The 21,044-nt window shown below is 37.5% G+C and overlaps 1 protein-coding gene across 4 annotated transcripts in view; it reads left to right on the forward strand.

Annotated features, from left to right (window-relative positions):
* The window catches only part of jing (AE binding protein 2 jing), a 263,347-nt gene that overhangs the window by 184,840 nt on the left and 57,463 nt on the right, over positions 1-21,044 (forward strand). For 3 of the 4 annotated variants that reach the window (XM_070100720.1, XM_070100722.1, XM_070100723.1), the window contains 3 exons: positions 3,110-3,289; positions 7,616-7,757; positions 7,999-8,022. In XM_070100720.1, coding sequence (XP_069956821.1) covers positions 3,110-3,289; positions 7,616-7,757; positions 7,999-8,022 — 346 coding nt within the window. The remainder of the gene's footprint in view (positions 1-3,109; positions 3,290-7,615; positions 7,758-7,998; positions 8,023-21,044) is intronic. The other variant, XM_070100721.1, reaches the window with a different exon arrangement.

Here is a 21,044-nt window from a genome sequence, read left to right on the forward strand (position 1 = left end):
GAGCTGTATAGTCCTTGTGGCTTAGCGCTTCTTTTTGATTATAATAATAAATCTGATGTGGGAATGAAATTTTTGAGATTTGTTTTTTTTAGAGGACTCTCTCTCTCTCTCTCTCTCTCTCTCTCTCTCTCTCTCTCTCTCTCTCTCTCTCTCTCTCTCTCTCTCTCTCTCTCGCTCGCTCTCTTTCACCCCTCTCTCTCTTTCCCCCCTCTCTCTCTTTCCCCCCTCTCTCTCTTTTCCCCCTCTCTCTCTTTCCCCCCTCTCTTTCCCCCCTCTCTCTCCCCCTCTTTCCCTCTCTTCATCCCTCCCTGTGTACAATATTCGTCTTCAGCATTATTGTAGCAATATATTGACCACTGAGGTTAATATTTACTGCTGGCCGCTTTTCCAAGAATTTCATTACTGGGATATCTTCACTCGGTCACATGACTGGTCTTTCAACTTTTTTTTTTTTTTTTACTACGAACAATCTTTGCGCAAGTTTAGAGCTGAATGGGAATGTAACTATTTCCTCTCTGTCCTTGATATTCATATTCTCAGCTCTGTAACAGGCTTTTTATTTTTCGTTTACCAGAGGGAACTGATAAGGTCCTCGAGTTAGTTTCTACTCAGAAGGGCTCTGCTAGCAACGGTGACTGAATGCAGCTATAACAATCTTATTGACCAAAGTTGCCAAATTACAAATTTTATGGCAACCCAAACCAGCTTGGATTTAGAGAGGAAAGATGTGCCTGTCTCAGCTGCTATACCACCGTGAAAATTACGAAGGTACTGGAAGAAAACCAAAACTCAGATGTGATGTACACGGATTTCGCAGAGACTTTTGATAAATGAGATCATGGGATGATTGCACATTATATTGATGGAACTGGTCACTCCCTTTTTGACATTTAATGAACACCTTGCTGACAAATAGTGCTAGTTTCCATCAGGTCAGATACCAAAACTTAACACACTGCCAACTTATACCTAACCCCACTCAGCTTGGGAGAAGCCATTGATAGTATGCTCATGCACTGTACCCAAGGCCCAGATTTGTGGAACGTCATATTTATAAATAATTGAAGAAACTTACATACCTTAATTATCCCATTAAGACAAATTCTGGACACACCAGGCATCTACGTTTGGACAGTTGAAGGGTTAACAACAACAGCACTACTCTTTAAGGCACTATGGATTTAAAGCAGGTCGCTCCTGCCTCTCACAACAAGGGCCTGACGACATGGTCTTGGATATATGGAAGACAAACCAAATGCAGATGTAACATACACAGACTTTGCAAAAGCCTTCAACAACTGCGATTGTGTAATGGTATACACGATGTGTGCAAAATGAATAACGTGGGCAAGAGAGAGAATTATAATAATCACTTGGAAAATTTTAGGAAGATTAATAACAGATCTGCACACACAAATCATTCCCCACGAAAGTACGAGGCTTGTCAGATGGTGCAAAATACTCCAGTGAAAGATAGGGGTGCAGAGAGTGCACTTAGGGAAAATTCAGTAAGTGTGAAGGGACGAAGACTTTTCAGTGTCCTCCCTTGACACATAAGGGAAATTACCAACATAACCCTGGAGAAACTTCTCAAGACAGTCCATCATTAACCGGGTTGTGGCAGGTCACTAATGTTTAATACAAGAAAATGTCCCTATCTTGCCTGATATAAAATGTGCTGAGCACAGTAATATGTTTTCAAGAATTTTTCCTCTCGGTTTTTTTTCTTTTTACAGAAATAAATTTTATAGGCTAAGAGCTGTTATCCAACCTCAGCTCATTTCATAGCCCCAGCCTCATCTAAGATGTGACAAACACACCTGCCTTCTCGCCTCTGATAACTTTTCACAAGCAACACCTTGGTTTTTTATCACTTAAATGTTTCTCGCCTTTGGACCTATTAGGACAACCATCCGTAACTATAACCATATTGTTTTAGTGTTAGAATCAAATTAACTAACTGTAAATTATCAAATAATTTGTAAATATATTACACTTTTAAACATGTGTTGTGGGTTAAGCGCTTAGGTTTAATTGTAATAATATTAAACCTGTATATTATGAGTTGTAACCAAACCATACCCCCGGCCGGGATTGAACCCGCGGTCATAGTCTCAAAACTCCAGCCCGTCGCGTTCAGACCGCGGGTTCAATCCCGGCCGGGGGTATGGTTTATTTGCAATCGTGTCATTACGATTTCTTGAGTCGAGTTGTAACCAACTTGGCCGATCCGGACATTGTTCAGGTATACCGTTGTAGCCCAGCAACATCACTAACACCACCACCACCAACAACAACAACTACAACACTAACAACAGAATCTCCAACTACAATACAGCTCCAACAACTATAACAACACCTTCAACAATTGCAACACTAACAACAGCAACACCACCAACAATAGCTACAACACTTCCAACAATTACTGCACTAACAACACCAACAACTAAAATAACAACACATCCATCACTAACAACTACAACACTAACAACAACAGCAACACCACTGCTACTACTACTTTGTTTACACATGGGTGCCCCTCCCTTCCTCCACTCATTTGTCTCCTCTCTCTCTCTTCTTTTTCCTCTCATCCCTCCCCTCTCTTCTTGTATTCTGATGTTCCTAGTAGTAGTACAGCATTCAGATTTTTATTTAAATACAGTTATTAACTTGTATTTAATAGTTTGTGTATAAAAGCATACTGGTAGTGACTCACAGCAGTTAGGCTTCAAGTGGTCTGAGAGTTTCTCGGGCCAGTGCAACCTGCAACCCAACAATAACAACACATGAAGTAGGCGGAGAGGTTTCCTACACTATTTTTTATTTCATTATTTTGATATTTTTAGAATTTTGGGTAGCTTGCGTTTATTAGACGTTTGGGCGGGTTGTTACTTTTTCTTTTTTATAAAACCTTGTCTTATGACATACACATTCTTTTTACACTTGTAGATTGGTGTAGTGCTCCTGCTTTGAGGAATTGGAGCTTCTCTTCATTTTCTTAGATCAGACCTGATTATTTCCCTTTCCTCAGACACTGTGGCCTCATACAGAGTTTTCCAGTAATAATAATAATAATAATAATAATAATAATAATAATAATATGTTACAGGCAGTGCACGTGGAGGGGCAGCTGGAGGCAGAGAGCTTCAGGTGTCTCTGGGTAGGCTGTAAGGTGTACAACAAGGCCTCGTGCTCTGTATCGTGGTTGGAGAGACATGTCCTCACCCACGGTGGACACAAGCCCTTCAAGTGTATTGTAGATGGATGCGGCCAAAGATTTACCTCCCAGGTTAGTGGTAACCAAGACATGCTTCTTGAGTATATTTACTATGTCTCACAGTCACACCCCACCACTTTTCAAAAGACTCAACTTGCTAAATATACAAGACATACACTCTTATTATTGTGCCTACTACATATACAGAACTTTAAACTCCACTGTAAACCCTCCCCTAAAACTACTACTCGACAGTTACAACAGAATGCACAGTCACAATACAAGGCATAAGGCACTTTTCAACATCCCTTGAGTAAGACTCACTATGCAAGAACGCTATGCACATAAAAGGCCCGAAGATCTGGAACTCGCTACTGGAACAGGTCAAGGATCTCCAGACAGCTTATAAATTTAGGACTGCTAAAAAATCATCTTGTCTCGCAATATTAACCAATTCAACCAAACATCTACTGACTAGTTTTATCATGTGACCACCTGGCTTTTAATTCTGCCATTCCATAAAATATTACCACCTGCACCATTCCTTGTAAATTAGATTTTGTACTAAGTATACATAAGATTTATTAAGTCCAAATAAGATTGTAAAACAACTAACCACTATTCCATGTTTAGTTTTAAGTATAATTACTGTGTACTATTCTCTTATCTAGTTTTAATTAGTTACTATGTATTAGGATTAGTTTGCCTGAAATGCCTGGGCATGATAGTGGCTATCTTTGTACTTAGCAAATCAAAATTGTAATTACACATTGTAACCTTTACAAAGAAATAAACTTATTATTATTATTTAGTTAACTGATGGAGGATTGAACCTTCATCACACCTTTACACTGAATAGCCCACATGGATTAATTACTTAACATATATCATTAAGTGGTGGATAAATATCACTAATAGGGTCAAATATGGAATAAGACTTGCTCTAGCAATATTCTTTGAGTGGCAGATTAATCAGCTTGTGATAAATATGTGGACCATTAGGCCGACACATGCAACAGCATGGTTGACAAGGCAATCAAGAGGGAGACCAAACCCCAGGTGGGGATGCTAGAATATAGAAACCTCTCTTAACTAGTCACAGGTAAATTTTAGGTATTTGCAAAAATGAATAGAAAATGGCATTACATGAATAATATATTTTATGAAGAGTACTAAACTTGTGAGGAACATTCAGCATTAAACCCATGAGAGACATTCACCATTAAATCTGTGAGGGACCTGAAGCTGTAGGGTGGAGAGTGCTGCACAGTTGAGGTTGAATGCAGGGTGTGGAAAGAAACATCTCAGTAATGTGATACACAAGTGTTTGCATCAAATCGGCTGTGGATAAAATGCTGTAAATAAGATTTGCATTAGCAGTGGAACCTTCAGAAAGGAAGGCAGACAAAGTGGGCATGTCAGGGAATTGAAAGTTAAATTAAAGTCCACTGAGTGGCCCTTAATGGTTTAGTGCTTTCATTGAATATTATTATACATAAACTCTACAAAAGCCAATGTACTCTTTGATAAATTGGGTGCTCTATCAAAATATACTGATGTTGGCTTAACTGCAATATATTCTGTACATATGTTTGCAGAGAATTCAAAAGTATTGTGCAAAATAGGCATAACTATTCAAGAAGAGGTGACCACAGGTCACCTTAGCCACACAGTCTTGGACTTGGCATCTTAAGTCGACAGCCTGGTCAGCCAGACTCAGCTAAGTGTCAGTAATATTTTTCCTCCATTTTAATAGATGATCCTATCTCTCTCAGTACAGTATTATAACACAAGTTTAATGGTGCATCATTAAATTTGGTACATACACTGTAAGCAGATTTGTTAATGGTCCAGGCCCGACTAAAATGTCAAGAGTTTCGTCTTCAGATTGTGAGTTAGTGTAATGTATGAATTGGCATCATATAATTTTATTTAATTTCTTGTGAAAATAAATAGACAGTGGTGAAGAACTATAAAAATTTATTGAATTCAGAACACTATTTATATGGTTATGAATTCAGTCAAAACACTACTGTGTAGTTATGTCTGCCCACCTGGATGTCTACCTGGAGAGTGTTCTGAGGGTCAACGCCCTCGATGCCGGGCCCCAGACCAAGCCTACTATTGAATGGCCTGATTAACCAAGCTGTTGGTGTTAACCACACTAAGTCCAGCATAAGCACCGTAGCCTGGCTGATCAAGCACTCACTTAAGAAACCTGTCTACTTCTTTCTTGGAGACAGCCAGGGATATGTTAGTAATCCACCATATGTCAGAGGGAGGATGTTGAAAAGTCATAGCCCTTCAACACTGAATGAATTTTCCCAGTGTACTCATTGCACCCCTGCTTTTCATTGGGGGTATTTTGCACTGTCTGCCAAGCTTTTACTTTCATGGGGAATGATTTGTGTGTTCAGATTTGGGACCAGTTTTAGTTTCCTAGGTGTAGATTATAATGTATCTCTCTTGCCTACTTTCCAAGGAGTATATGTCAAGGGATTTCAAACATTCCCAGTAATTTAGGTGCTTGCCAATCTGTACAGGCAGTGAGGTTCTCTACACATTCACCAGGTCTGCAGTTTTGCCTGATTTGAACAGAGCTGTTAAATTACAGTAGTACTCCAGTATTATCATTGGCTTGGCATCACTTGTTTTGAAGGTTCTAGTTATTCAGCTTACCATTTTTTGTGAGGTTGTGATAGTGACACTGTTGTGATCCTTAAAGGTGTGATCTTCTGACATGATCACTCCATGGTCTTCCATATTAGTCTATGCTCTACTGAGCAATTTGAGTTTGTTTTATACTCTGATCCTGTTTTTATTTCCTTAATCTTTCCATAATGGAATAACCAAAACTTGTCCTTATTGAACATCATATTGTTGTCAGTGGTCCACTGGAAGACTTTGTTTATATCAGTTTGTAGGTTACAATGTCTTCAATGGATGCCACTCTCATACCTCTATCATTGTCTGTCTATATCAGATGCGAGAATGAAGAAGAGAGCAGGGGCCAATACTGTGTCTAGGGGAACAGAGATTTTCACTTTGGCAGCTTCCTATTCACTCTGTTCACTATTACCCTTTGGGTTCTATTCATTAGAAAATTAAATATCCATCTGCCTGCTTTTCTGTTTATTCCTTTTGTGAACTATTACACTATGGTCACACTTGTCAAAGGCCTCTACAGAGTCATTGTAAATTTCATCTGCATTTTGCTTGTCTTCCACTGCATCTAAGACCATGTCATAATGATCAAGTAATTGTGAAAATAAACCTTCTCTAAATCCATGTGTTGTGATTATGAGTTATTTACTTGTTATTGACAATAGATACAGTCATGGTAATAATACAGTGGTACCTTGAGTTTCGAACAGCTCCCAACTTGAACAATTATGTAAGCGTATTTTTGTAAGTGATTTTGTAAGTGTATTTTTGGGGGTCTGAAACAGACTAATCTAATTTATATTATTCCTTATGGGAACAAATTCATATGGTAAGGCACTCAAACAGCCTTCTGGAATGAATTATGGCCAAAACTCGAGGTACCACTGTAATAATAATACAGTGGACCCCCACATAACGATATTATTTCAATCCAGAAGTCTGTTTGGGTGCCGTTATAGACCAAATTTGTTCCCATAAGAGATATTGTGAATTAGATTAGTCTGTTTCAGACCCCCAAAAATACACCTACAAAAGCACTTACAAAAATACACTTACATAATTGGTCGAGTTGGGAGCTGATTGTTATGCGGGGGTCCACTGTATAATATAATATCTTGATTTACTACAAGTACATGTACAGGGTATACAGGCCTAGCTGACATCAGTGACACACTACTACGTATATAGAAAGCCGCTTGTTATGCTGAGCATTTCGGGCAAATTAGGTCAATTTTGTCCCAGGATGCGACCTACACCAGTCGACTAACACCCAAGTACCCATTTTATACTGATGGGTGAACATGGACGGCAGGTGTCTTATGGAAACACATCCCTAATGTTTTCCAGCCGTACCGGAGGTGATTCGAACTCTGGACCTCAGTGTGTGAGCTGTGTGTGCTAGCAATTGAGCTACAGGACACCTTATGTGGTGGAGATAAGATATTTGTAGTTGAAATAAATATAACTTTTTTTGTAGAAGCACTATACAACTTTGCACTGTACTGTATGATTATTACTGGTTAAAGACTTCATGAATATAATATATGGCTTATGAATTTGAAATTGGATTTTTTGTGTATCAAGATTTGTCTTGTACAGTTTAGTGGCGATAGCATGGTATTTTAGTAACTGATATGAAATTATGTAGTGGAAGTGATGAGAGTTTTAATTAAGTGGATATATTTCTAATGTAATACAGAGAAAGAGAATTTAAGCAATTTTTTCCTGGTGCAGACGGCTCTGGGTCGACATGTGAACCATCACTTCAGTGTGACTGCGACTACTCCGTCTCCTAGGCCTCCCACTCAACCTTCACCCTCTAAGTTGATACGTAAAAATGGACGCAAGTGCCGATTCAGAAAAAAACCTTGGTCAGGTAGGTAATAAAGTAGGTTTTGTATTAAGTCTTTGAGAAGCAATCAAGGACTAATTGTGACTTTGCATTATATTGTATGTATAATTTTTTTAACACAGATGCCATATGAACAAGGATCTTGCTAATAGCTGTTTATGCAGTTTTGTAGATTAAGATATACTGTATAAATAATAATATGTTCTTTGTTAATATTAAGATTGAGAATGTTTCTGACATTTTGCTCCTCCTTCCTCAATCGCAGACTCAAGGGCTAAAGCTCCAGTCCGTAAGTAATATATTATATGAATAATGGCTGCTTACTAATTGTTTTATGTTGCCTATTACTCTTGTTTTGTTCTTAGGTGTTTTTGTGCTTATTCTTAGTGTGGATTTTTTCTTGTCAACATGTACTTGTATGATTATATCAACTTGATCTTCATTAATGGTGTTTGATTTTACATGAGAAATCCAAGATTATGTACAGTCAGGCTCTTGATTTTTTTTTTAAATAGCTGAGAGGTGATTGTTATTAGATGTCTGGACTATTTGGAAAATTTGAATTGGAACCAAGAGGTTTCCATAATATGAAAAAGATACCCAACTAACCCACACATTGGAAAGTGCTTATGACAGTGTTTCGGTCTGACTTGGACCATTTACAAAGTGACACTTAACAGAAAAAGGAGATGGAGCCAGTAAATATAGGCCAGATGGCAGGGACAGGACAAGAGAGGTGGGAGGAGTAGTGAAGCAAATCCTGCTTACTTGATCTTGAACAAAAACATGTGTATGTAGTTCTTAGTAAATCATGCTATGATTTTTAGAGGATGTGATTGTAGTAGATCCATGGGATGTAGTAATTAGAGCAGCATAGGTGTTCATGTTGTGATGGTAGATAGAGCTGATGTGATTATGAGTGCATGGGTGCACAACTAGTAGGCCACTGAAGTACCAGCCTAGTTGACCAGGCAGTCAGCTATGAAGTCTGACCTTAGAAATTATATGCAAACCATACCCCCAGCCGGGATTGAACCCGCGGTCATAGAGTCTCAAAACTCCAGCCCGTCGCGTTAGCCACTAGACGGGCTGGAGTTTTGAGACTCTATGACCGCGGGTTCAATCCCGGCCGGGGGTATGGTTTATTTGCAATCGTGTCATTACGATTTCTTGAGTCAAATTATATGCAAATTACGGAGCCCAGAAATATAGACCAAGTTAATAGAAGAATCTAAAAATTACAACATACCTGATGATAAATCATGTCGGTTCTCTGAACCATTCATCTACAATACAACATACCTGTTGAATTCAAATTAAAGCTAAAACAAGTACAGTTGTGTGTTTAAATAAAGTAAATTCTGGCCTATCACTTTAAAATATAATTATTGAACAATTCTAATTGTAAACTAAGCTTTTATTGCAATTTTATAAGTTACAATTCAACCTTTTCCAACTTGTTAATTAATATTTAAAATTTTTTGTGAATGAATTTTGTAATTTGTATCCTATTATTTTTAGCTGTCTCCCACAATGTTTTGAACACAATGCCTTCAAATGTGCTGCAAGTGGTAAATTTTGGCCTAGACATGAAAGAGTGTCTGTGCAGTAAGTCCACAGTATAAAAATAATCTTGCCCCATGATGGGGAAAAACAAACCTCTGACCTTGTGTCTGGTTTAAAACAGCAGATTTGAGGTATTTTCCTAGGGTGGTTTCTATAGTTTCATTAACTGTTTCTTGGCATATGTTAATGAAATACATGATTTTAGTTAGTTTCTGACTGGAAATAGCTTGAAATAGGGCTCAAAGTGGCAGAAATATACAATTTTTGGTGATTTTCCTGGCCAGTTTTAAAGGTTTTCACTGGGCTAGCTTCAGTTATTGGGATGGCCAAAACCTTGACCAGTCATCCTTGGTTTTCCAAGAAATAGGTAAAACTTCAATTTTATTTTTTTGTGTAATGTATTAAAAATAGAGGGGAAAGTGTTATATAGGAGAGACCTGGTAAGCTAATTAATGAACTGAAAAAGTTGCTTTGGTGGCTAGGTTATCTGCAGTGTTTATTTTGGGCTCTGTAATTACATTGGATTATTTTTATTTTTGTGTAAAATTGGCTAAATTATTGGCTGTGTGTGCTGTATAGGTTTTTTTGTGCTCAGTTGACAGAATGGAAGGCATACTAACGAAGTAGTTATGAATCGGGTCAAATTGAGCATTGAAATTGGCTTAAAATAAAATTGAGTGAAATTGGTGATGCATAAATTGAGCCCAGACTTCCAACTTTGCGCCTGAGTAATTCTGTAAATTTTCCATGAAATTTTTCATTTTTGGTGTCGTTAAATTCAGAAAAAGATTCTTCCATTTGAGAAAATAATTTATTTTTTAAAATTCATGAAACTGTCATCACGTTTAATTTTGGGGGTTGTGACAGCGAAAGGGTTAACTTGTTAGCATGTACATTGTACTAGATTCATAAGTATAAAAAACTCCATAGCAATATAGTCTTTTAGTGTTAATTAATATTAGACCTTGTTAAAGTTTGCCCAAAATGATATGCATACTATGATCCTTCAAATTATTGTACTATATGTACAGTGAATTAAACTATAATTATACTAATTTTATTATAGTATTATAATTAAATATTCACAACCACCGATCTGCAGTTTTTAGCAAATGAAATATAATTTGCACTATTTTTTCCTATAGAAGAATAGCTTGTTTTACAAACTACAGTACTTGTTGGTAAGTCACAATGCCAGGAACTTAATTTGTTCATAAACTGGTATCTGATCAGTCTGCTTCTGTTCATCTATCTGGTATGTTCACCATTATTAAGGCTGCTCTTGCTTATCTTTAAGTTACCTGACAATGATTTTGTAGGTCATCACCCCTGTGGTCCTGTCCCAGACCAGGCCTTCTGGTTGATTGCCTGAGCAACCAAACTATTAGTGCCAGCTGTAAAAAATTCCAATATAAGGACCACAGTCTGGCTGACCAGGATCTAACAACAAACTTATCCTGTTCCTTCTTGAAGACAGCTAGAAGTCTGTTGGCAGTTTTCGTAATATATGAAGAGAGGGTGTTGAAAAGTGTTTTCTCTTTGTACTTAGTTGGGTCATCTGTTGATGTACTCATTACACCCCTGCTTTTCATCCAGGGTATAGTATTTTCCACTATCTGCTGAGTCTCTTGCTCTCTCGGGGAGTGATTTTGGTGTTCAAATTTGTGACCGCTCACTGTAGAATTTCCCGTGTAAATTATGATGCATCTTCCTTGCATACACTGCAATGAGTAGAGTTTAAGGGACTTGGAGCATTCCCAGTAATCCAAGTGTGTAACTGAATTTATATGAACAGTAAAACTTTTCTACCTTCTCCAGAGCCACAGTTTTGCATGCCTTTAATAGAGCTGTTAGTGTGTAGCAGTATACATGTATTTCAGTGTAGAGAGAACATGTGACTTTAAAGTATCATCATTGGCTTGGCAGCTTTTGTTTTTAAGGTTCTAGTTATCCAGCAGTTTTAATAATAACACTGATCACAAAGATACTTTGCTATTTTGCCTTTTGTTTTTTTTACATTCAAAGCCTTGATGTGCTCACTTTGCTTTGCATTTTCTCTATACACCTTTGTCAGTGGCACAAAATTTTGTTTAGTCACTTGCGTTTTTCCACTAAACTTACGCCATTGTATTTTTCTATTAATGCACTGTTATACATACATACATACATACATCTTTCAACAAACCGGCCGTATCCCACCAAGGCAAGGTGGCTCAAAAGGATAAAGGCTTCTCCTTTTAAATTTAGTAATACGTATGTACAAGAGAAGGACTTGCTAGCCCCTTGCTCCTGGCATTTTAGTCGCCTCTTACGACATGCATAGCTTATGGAGGAAGAATTCTGTTCCACTATACATCATCATCTTTCAACAAACCGGCCGTATCCCACCGAGGCAGGGTGGCCCAAAAAGAAAAACAAAAGTTTCTCTTTTTAAATTTAGTAATTTATACAGGAGAAGGGGTTACTAGCCCCTTGCTCCCGGCATTTTAGTCGCCTCTTACAACACGCATGGCTTACGGAGGAAGAATTCTGTTCCTCTTCTCCATGGAGAAAAGAGGAAATAAACAAGAACAAGAACTAGAAAGAAAATACCAGAAAACCCAGAGGGGTGTGTGTATATATATGCTTGTACATGTATGTGTAGTGTGACCTAAGTGTAAGTAGAAGTAGCAAGATGTGCCTGAAATCTTGCATGTTTATGAGACAGAAAAAAGGACACTAGCAATCTTACCATCATGTAAAACAATTACAGGCTTTCGTTTTACACTCACTTGGCAGGATGGTAGTACCTCCCTGGGTGGTTGCTGTCTACCAACCTACTACCTAGGTCCACTGTACATACATACATATATACCAAAACAGAATCCTTCAAGCAGTAGCAGATATTAAAGCAAATGAAAGTAATTATAAGAAACAATTCAGTGATAAACTAAACCTAAAATTTTACCTTTATACCATGCTCAAAAAGTACAATACTAAAAGAACAAAAATTTGTTTCATTAATACAAAAATAACACTTAACATTAGAGTATTCTGAATATATTGTACTATGCAAAACAACCACTGTGAAAGAATAATGAAATTCCAAGTGCTTTTGTGACTTCTCACATTATCAACGAACTATAAAAACAATACATCAAAGAAAGACATATAAAGGGTCAAGTCTACACCTCACCATCACATCCCACAACAAAGAAACACCTGACATGTGACGACACCCGACTCGTAAGAAAGGAGGAACACTGCAGCAGGCCTGTTGGCCCATACTAGGCAAGTCCTTTGCAGTCCATCCCACTAACAAAATATTAGCCCAACCCTAGTACTCTACTCAAGAATTAAGAGATATTATTTGTTTAATGTATTATTAAATTCTTCTCAAATTTTATTAATTATAAATTATACTTTGTTTATAGGAGGCAGGGTTACCAGTTATTATAAAGAAATAACAGAGTCCTGAAAAACCAACATGAAACCATGTTAAGCACTTCACTGGACACTTCATGATAGAGAATCCTAATATTTTTTGGAATTTCAACTTGCTTAACATGTAATAGTGTTATTTATAAACAGAAATCATTAAGATTTGTAGGAAAATACATTGCCATTGTAGTAATCTTTGTTAAAGCAGGGTCTGATTACTGCAACTCCATATTTATAAAGAAATACATTAACAGGGATGCATTTTTTTTCTTGCTGGAATTTCAGGTAATTGGGATGCCTAGGTTGTCCCATATGAATCATGCCAATCCTATGAGAACTGAAATAGGGAAGGGAGAATATCACTTAATGGCTAACAACATGTTTACTGCATCACTCATGTCTGGGCATTATAAGAAACTTAAATCCAGAAAAAACTAAAATAAAAATCACCTCCCAGAGTACACACTAGTATATTTTGTAAAAAGAGCATAGATTATGTTGACATTTACAGCTAACCCACAATTTGGAAAGGAAACTTTAGAGGATATCTCTGTTTGGTCTGGACAATTATCAAGTCGATCATGATTTGATAATGCAGGATGAAGCAAAATGTCATCTAAAGTTCTTAATCCAAATTGTGGGTTAGTTTTGAATTGTTACTGCTACAGTATTGCAGAAGTATTGTGATTTTTTTCTTCATTATGTTACATCTTATGGAGGGGTAGGGATCATCCTTTAAAAGGTTGGAGGGAGAGGGTAAAGGAGGTTTTGTGGGCGAGGGGCTTGGACTTCCAACAAGGATGAGTGAGCATGTTAGATAGGAGTGAATGGAGATGAATGGTTTTTGGAACCTGACAAGCTATTGGAGTGTAAGCAGGGTAATATTTTGTGAAGGGATTCAGGGAAACTGCTTAGCTGGACTTGAGTTCTGGAAATGGGAAGTATGTACAGTGCCTTCACTTTAAAGGAGGGGTTTGGGATATTGGAAATTTGGAGGGACATCGAAACTGTCGTATCTGAGTGCCTCTGCAAAGACAGTGAATGATGATGAAAATGTTGAATGATGAAAGTTTTTTTTCTTTCTTTTTGGGTCACCCTACCTTGGTTGGATACAGCCAATTCGTTGAAAAAAAAAGTTTTCAGAAAGTTCTAGCATAGATAAGTTTTGAGAGAGTTGTAACATAGATAAGTTTTGGGAGGTTTCTATGACACCAGCTTAACAGCTTTATGGAAAAATTAGCATTACACTCAACATGATTCTGAATTATGAAGATCTTATCTCTTGTAACTACATGTCTACTGTGACAAATCTTTGTTACAGTGAAATAAGTGCAGATGTTGATGAGACTTTTGATGAATGTAACCATGGATGGAGGCATTTGACAAGTGTGATGATGAAATGATAGCATGCAAAATAATATCAGAAGACATAATAGATAAAATAGGAAGATGGATACTTAGTTTGTAAGCCACAGTGAGCTATAGTAATTTATATAAACTCTAGTCTTTAGTACTGTTAAAAAAAAACTACTCCGGAAAGCATGGTACCTTCCCCCGAGTCTTTCACATCCTCCAAGCAGAAATAAAAAACACCAATAGAGTAAGTACTTTGTGTTGTCCTTTGTTAATGATAACATTATCATGAAAATTACGTAATAGAAGATTCTGAAAAAATACAGTGATACACTTTCAGTGCATACCAGAAAATAGCACGATTATCAGCAATAACATGCAGTACATATTTCAACTTTTACTCTGCAGAAAAGTGATCTTACTCTTTGTGCAAACTATGGAACAGTCAGATCTTTTTCACACAACTGAGAGAGAGTATAAAAGCTCTATTAACAATGTGTGATGACCCAGTGGATAAGAGGGCATCTTAACATAGCCACAAACATGGAGTGGCCTACAAGAACCTTCAAAACAAAGAGATAGTGCTCCAGTGATGATACTGTTCATGCTCTCATTTTTTTTTTATTTTTTTATTATCACACTGGCCGATTCCCACCAAGGCAGGGTGGCCCGAAAAAGAAAAACTTTCACCGTCATTCACTCCATCACTGTCTTGCCAGAAGGGTGCTTTACACTACAGTTTTTAAACTGCAACATTAACACCCCTCCTTCAGAGTGCAGGCACTGTACTTCCCATCTACAGGACTCAAGTCCGGCCTGCCTGTTTCCCTGAACCCCTTCATAAATGTTACCTTGCTCACACTCCAACAGCACGTCAAGTATTAAAAACCATTTGTCTCCATTCACTCCTATCAAACACGCTCACGCATACCTGCTGGAAGTCCAAGCCCCTCGCACACAAAACCTCCTTTACCCCCTCTCTCCAACCTTTCCTAGGCCGACCCCTACCCCGCCTTCCTTCCACTACAGACTGATACACTCTTGAAGTCATTCTGTTTCGCTCCATTCTCTCTACATGTCCGAACCACCTCAACAACCCTTCCTCAGCCCTCTGGACAACAGTTTTGGTAATCCCGCACCTCCTCCTAACTTCCAAACTACGAATTCTCTGCATTATATTCACACCACACATTGCCCTCAGACGTGACATCTCCACTGCCTCCAGCCTTCTCCTCGCTGCAACATTCATCACCCATGCTTCACACCCATATAAGAGCGTTGGTAAAACTATACTCTCATACATTCCCCTCTTTGCCTCCAAGGACAAAGTTCTTTGTCTCCACAGACTCCTAAGTGCACCACTCACTCTTTTTCCCTCATCAATTCTATGATTCACCTCATCTTTCATAGACCCATCCGCTGACACGTCCACTCCCAAATATCTGAATATATTCACCTCCTCCATACTCTCTCCCTCCAATCTGATATTCAATCTTTCATCACCTAATCTTTTTGTTATCCTCATAACCTTACTCTTTCCTGTATTCACTTTCAATTTTCTTCTTTTGCACACCCTACCAAATTCATCCACCAATCTCTGCAACTTCTCTTCAGAATCTCCCAAGAGCACAGTGTCATCAGCAAAGAGCAGCTGTGACAACTCCCACTTTGTGTGTGATTCTTTATCTTTTAACTCCACGCCTCTTGTCAAGACCCTCGCATTTACTTCTCTTACAACCCCATCTATAAATATATTAAACAACCACGGTGACATCACACATCCTTGTCTAAGGCCTACTTTTACTGGGAAATAATTTCCCTCTTTCCTACATACTCTAACTTGAGCCTCACTGTCCTCGTAAAAACTCTTCACTGCTTTCAGTAACCTACCTCCTACACCATACACTTGCAACATCTGCCACATTGCCCCCCTATCCACCCTGTCATACGCCTTTTCCAAATCCATAAATGCCACAAAGACCTCTTTAACCTTATCTAAATACTGTTCACTTATATGTTTCACTGTAAACACCTGGTCCACACACCCCCTACCTTTCCTAAAGCCTCCTTGTTCATCTGCTATCCTATTCTCCGTCTTATGCTCTTATATTTGGAATATTTTGCTCTTGTATTCACTTTCAAGGCAGGTGGGATATCTCAGCCAGAAATTATAGAGATCTTTTAAAAAATTGTACAGGTTTCCCTCAACATTTGTGAGGGTTAGGGGATCAAGAGCATCATGAATGTTAAAAAATCGTGAATGTTTGGTGCCCCCAGTATATTGTAGGGAAATATAATACAATACTGCTTCCTTAACCTATTGAACCATGAACAATCATAAAATGCATGAAAACATCATAAAATATTGTACTAGCACTGGCCCTTTGATAAAGAAGGTGAAAAAGACTATAGAATTCATGAAAGAACTCGTAGCAGAGTACCAAAGTAGAGGAAGAAGAGAGAGGGGAGAATGTGCCTTCTTCAGTGATTCTGCGATATGTACGATACTTAAGCAGCACGAATCGATGAAGGCTATAGAGCCAGCCAGCGATAAAGTGTAGCATTAACAGTGTAGCAAGTAAGTTAAGCGATTAATCAATAGAAAAAGGAAGGCACGAACCTAACTTCTCCAATGTTGTTGGAGTTATATAGGGCGACTGACAACACCGCCGTCTCTACCGCCTCTGCTGCTGCCTTCCTCCACCACCACTATGTAAGGCTTATGCTCTCAGTGGCCCTTATACACCCAGCAACAAGAACAACGCAAGAGCACTCGTAACATAATGACATATTTTATTCATTCTAGAGTATGTCATGTTTCTATGTTATTAATATTGTTTATTATGTCGTATTAGATTAGATGAATTGTGATAGATAAATAAGCTGTATAGTTGATATTAGTGTCATATTGAAGGACTATCTTGTCTTATCTCCAAACAAACTCTGCCACTGCCACAGTTCCTAGCATACGTAATCACACATTTTAAATATGATTGGGCAGCTGGGAATTCGCAAATGTTCAAAGCCCATGAAAGTGGAAAACGCGAATGTTGAATTAGATCTGTATAAAATTGGTAAAGCATCTAACTACCTCAGTGCCATGAGGCAGAGATTTAAAAAAAAAAAGGACCTCTACAGGCTTCTCCAGGCAGTGCTTCATCAACCAAGTTGTGATGGTTATGTTGTCCTATTATGTCACAAGCAGCACTTGCCTTGCTAGTAAATTATTTGCCGGGAAAACCTGGGCTGTGAATTAACATAGCTCAAAACAAGTCATGGGTTAAATTGTTTTTCCTTTATAACTTAACTATTGTTGCTGCTTCAGATTACCATCCCACATCATAATCTTTGACTAGAGGTTCATTCCAAGAAAGGGACGATGCAGTGATGCTGGTGAATTTTTCTTGATCCAAGGAATTGGAGCTACCCTCCCTTATCTCTGATCAAACTTGATAGCCTTCCAATACCTTAGGCATGATATGACTACTAGAAGTTAAGCTTTTTCTTTTGAATATAATAATGCTACTATACAACTACAACTATACTACTATTACAACTACTACTATACTACTACTACTACTGTACTGCTACTATACTACATCTACTACTACTACTGCTAATAATAACAATACCAGACTGCCTTTTTGATGAAGGCACACGCTAGTGCTTGCAACTTTTTTTTCTCCTCTCTTCATGATATACATTGTAGCCTGGCTGGTCAGGGACCACTGGAAGTAATATCGTGGTTCCTCTTGAAGGATCCAGTGGTAATTTCTCATTTATCTGTAAGGATGACACTGAATATTGACTCTGTTGAAAGAACTTTCTTGGTACTGAATATTTATTGCACTCCTACTTTTCATTGGAGGTTTTTATACATTCTACTGTGCTTCCCACTTTGTGTACAATAGATCATCAATTATAATGGGGTTACATTCTTGAAAATTGTTGTGTAATCTAATTTAGTTCTAGCTAATCTGAAGAAGATATGGTAAAAATAGGATTACATTCTTGGGGCCTGAAAAATGCTGAACATTTTTTTAATACTCTAAATTCATCAAAAATAATGGGATTAGGTCAGGGGTTTCAAATAGAGTTAGAGCTAAAGAAGGAGTAGCAGTAATGTTGAAGGATAATTTATGCCAGGAAAAGAGGGAATATAAATGTACAAAGTCAAAGATTATGTAGTGTAAAATAAGGGTTGGAGGTGAAAAGTGGGTTATAGTAAGCATTTATGCACCTGGAGAAGAGAGAGGTGTAGAGGAGAGAGAGAGATTTTTGGGAAATGTTGAGTGAGTGCATGGGGAGTTTCAAACCAAGTGAGAGAGTACTTGTGGTTGGGGATTTCAGTGCTAAAGTGGGTAAAAATGTTGTGGAGGGAGTAGTAGGTAAATTTGGGGTGCCAGGGGTAAATGAGCTATGTGTAGAAAGAGGTTTGGTAATAAGTAATACATTGTAGGGTAATACATATTTTATGAAAAAGAGGATAAATAAGTATGGAAGATATGATATAGCACGTAATGAAAGTAGTTTGTTAGATTATGTATTGGTAGGCGTTGTGTAGCCCCTATGAGTTTAGCTTTCCTTCATGAATATAATAATAATAATAATAATACTTCTTAGTAAAACTCTTCAGTGTGCTTTGTGACCTACACTGTTGGATACAGTAAATGTGTATCTTGTATACAGAATTACTGATAAAAATGGACATTGCATGTTAGTGAATTTGCATTAAGGGAGGAAAGCCTGTATGTCTCAGTGTCTTCCATGTCCCTTCTACAAGCTGTTATGGTTTGATTGCATTGTGTTTTCTGTTTCATTTGCTTTTCAAAATGGTGGAGATAATTGAACTATTTTCATTGAATATCACCCTGTTTTCTGAGGCCCATCAGAGGCTTAGTTGACATTGGTTTTGATGCTTACTACATCTTCAGCAGGTGCTGATCTTGTGTATATTTTTGTTTCATTCAAACTTGCTAGTTGAGAGCACCAATGATCTTGACTGAGCAGGTCATCAACCATGCTGCCTGGATAGTGGCCATCAACTGGGTCACCAGGACAATGAACCTGAAGATTCCTGAAGCTTATATAAGTCAGGTACACAGATAACCCGCACATAGAATGAAACTTATGATGACATATCAGTCTGATTTGGCCATTAACTACGTCTGGGTTATCAGTGTATTGTTCTGTGCACAGTATTGTGCCTTTTTATTCTTTGTAAGTCAGATATGATGACTAGTACAGTATTTGGATGACTACAGTATTCTACTGCAACATGGGGAACTAAACTTTTTCACAGAAAAGTCCTAGTTTTATATGATTGACTTTTACTTTGTTTATGAATTATTATTATTCTTAAGTATTTATGGGAAAGTGCTAAACTGTAGGTCATACAGAGTCTTGAGAATGGGCAGTAATCAGGTCTTTTCTGAAGCAGAGAAGGGTAGCTCAATTTCCTTGGGTCGTAAGCTCTTTATCAGCATCAAGTCATCTCCCAGAAGTTCCTGGTTATGAAAAAAGTTGAACACATTTCTCTTGCTCTTTTTTTGGTTATTCCTATTGCATGAATTTTGCCTTCTGTTATTCCACAGCCATTTTCGTTGGAAGCTTTTGTGAAGTCTGTACATGAGTTATTTATTTTCTAATGTATTTAAGAGCATGTCTCATAATGGTGCAACAATTGTTAAAGGCAGGAGCATCCTGTTTGACGGCCTTATTTTTAAGCTCAGTTCTAAACATCCTTTCATAACTTTGATGTGTTTTGTTTGGGCTTTTAGCTTAGTTTATTGTGATTGCTTTAACTGCCATCTTTGGGAATTATGGATTAATTCATAACTTTGTATATATAAGTTTTGATGATGCCATAGATTTATTTCTTGATAACTATAGTTCCAGAAGTCTGCACCTTGGGCAAACTGCTTGGGCTTCCTGACACTGGCATTTTTGATATCCATTGGAACTTGGATAACATTTTATATGTTTATTCTGTTGTTCATGGTCATTAAAATCATAAGATTGTACAGTTGTGTAAGCAATGCCTTATTATGTACCCAAAGCATCTTCCATTTAAATTACACTTTGGGAAGATTTTGGTTATTATTTTCTGTATGTGAAGCCCTACATGTATTGGGGTGAATATATTTATTTACCCTGGATATTCATTATGCTCTAATGTTTTTTCTTACCACATGATAGGTTGTCAACTCAAGTGGGCCAAATCCACAACTTGAACAAATATTTTCAATCCATCCATATGTAGCTACATCTGTAAGGTTGGTCTTTGTGTAGTATGACAGGGGTAGCAGTATATCTGAATGAGACAAATTCATTAACCAGGTCAGCTTGAATAACAAGTTGTCTGGCAATTTGAAAAATTTAGTCTGCAAGTGTACCTTATTTTGCAACCACCTCTGTGCTTAGGAGACATGAAATATTTATATACTATGTTTGCAACTCAGGGTTAAATGTACAGGTATGAAGTGTTCATAGTAAATGTGATGTGTTACATTTCCTAAATGAATTCATGAATGAGGTACAGTACTTTTTTCTTACATTATTAAAGTATTATTATCTGTTGGTAAATTAAATTCAGCTGTGTGTTTTAAGTAATTTTGCCTCAAATCAGTGTGTGGACAGCTTGCATATTTTTTCCTCTGACTTTTTATAAAAGTAGTCAACTCTTGATTTAACAGATATTGGAAATATGGCACAGAATCTGCTGAATCATTTGATTTAGAAATGAAAGATAAAGTCCATCAGTTACACAGTTGTTCATTATTGTTACAGTGACAACAAAACAATCTCATCTCTGGCCATCACACTTGCCATTACTTGCCACACACTTCTCTCATTTAGTTTGTTAAATCAAGGGTTTACTGTATTTAAATTATATTTGCCAAAATATATAAAGAAAGGGTACAAAACATGCAAAATATGAGAATCTGAAAAAAATTGTTGCTCAAATGACTT

This window comes from Cherax quadricarinatus, chromosome 74 (assembly GCF_038502225.1).
Source record: "Cherax quadricarinatus isolate ZL_2023a chromosome 74, ASM3850222v1, whole genome shotgun sequence".
NCBI classification, from domain to species: domain Eukaryota; kingdom Metazoa; phylum Arthropoda; class Malacostraca; order Decapoda; family Parastacidae; genus Cherax; species Cherax quadricarinatus.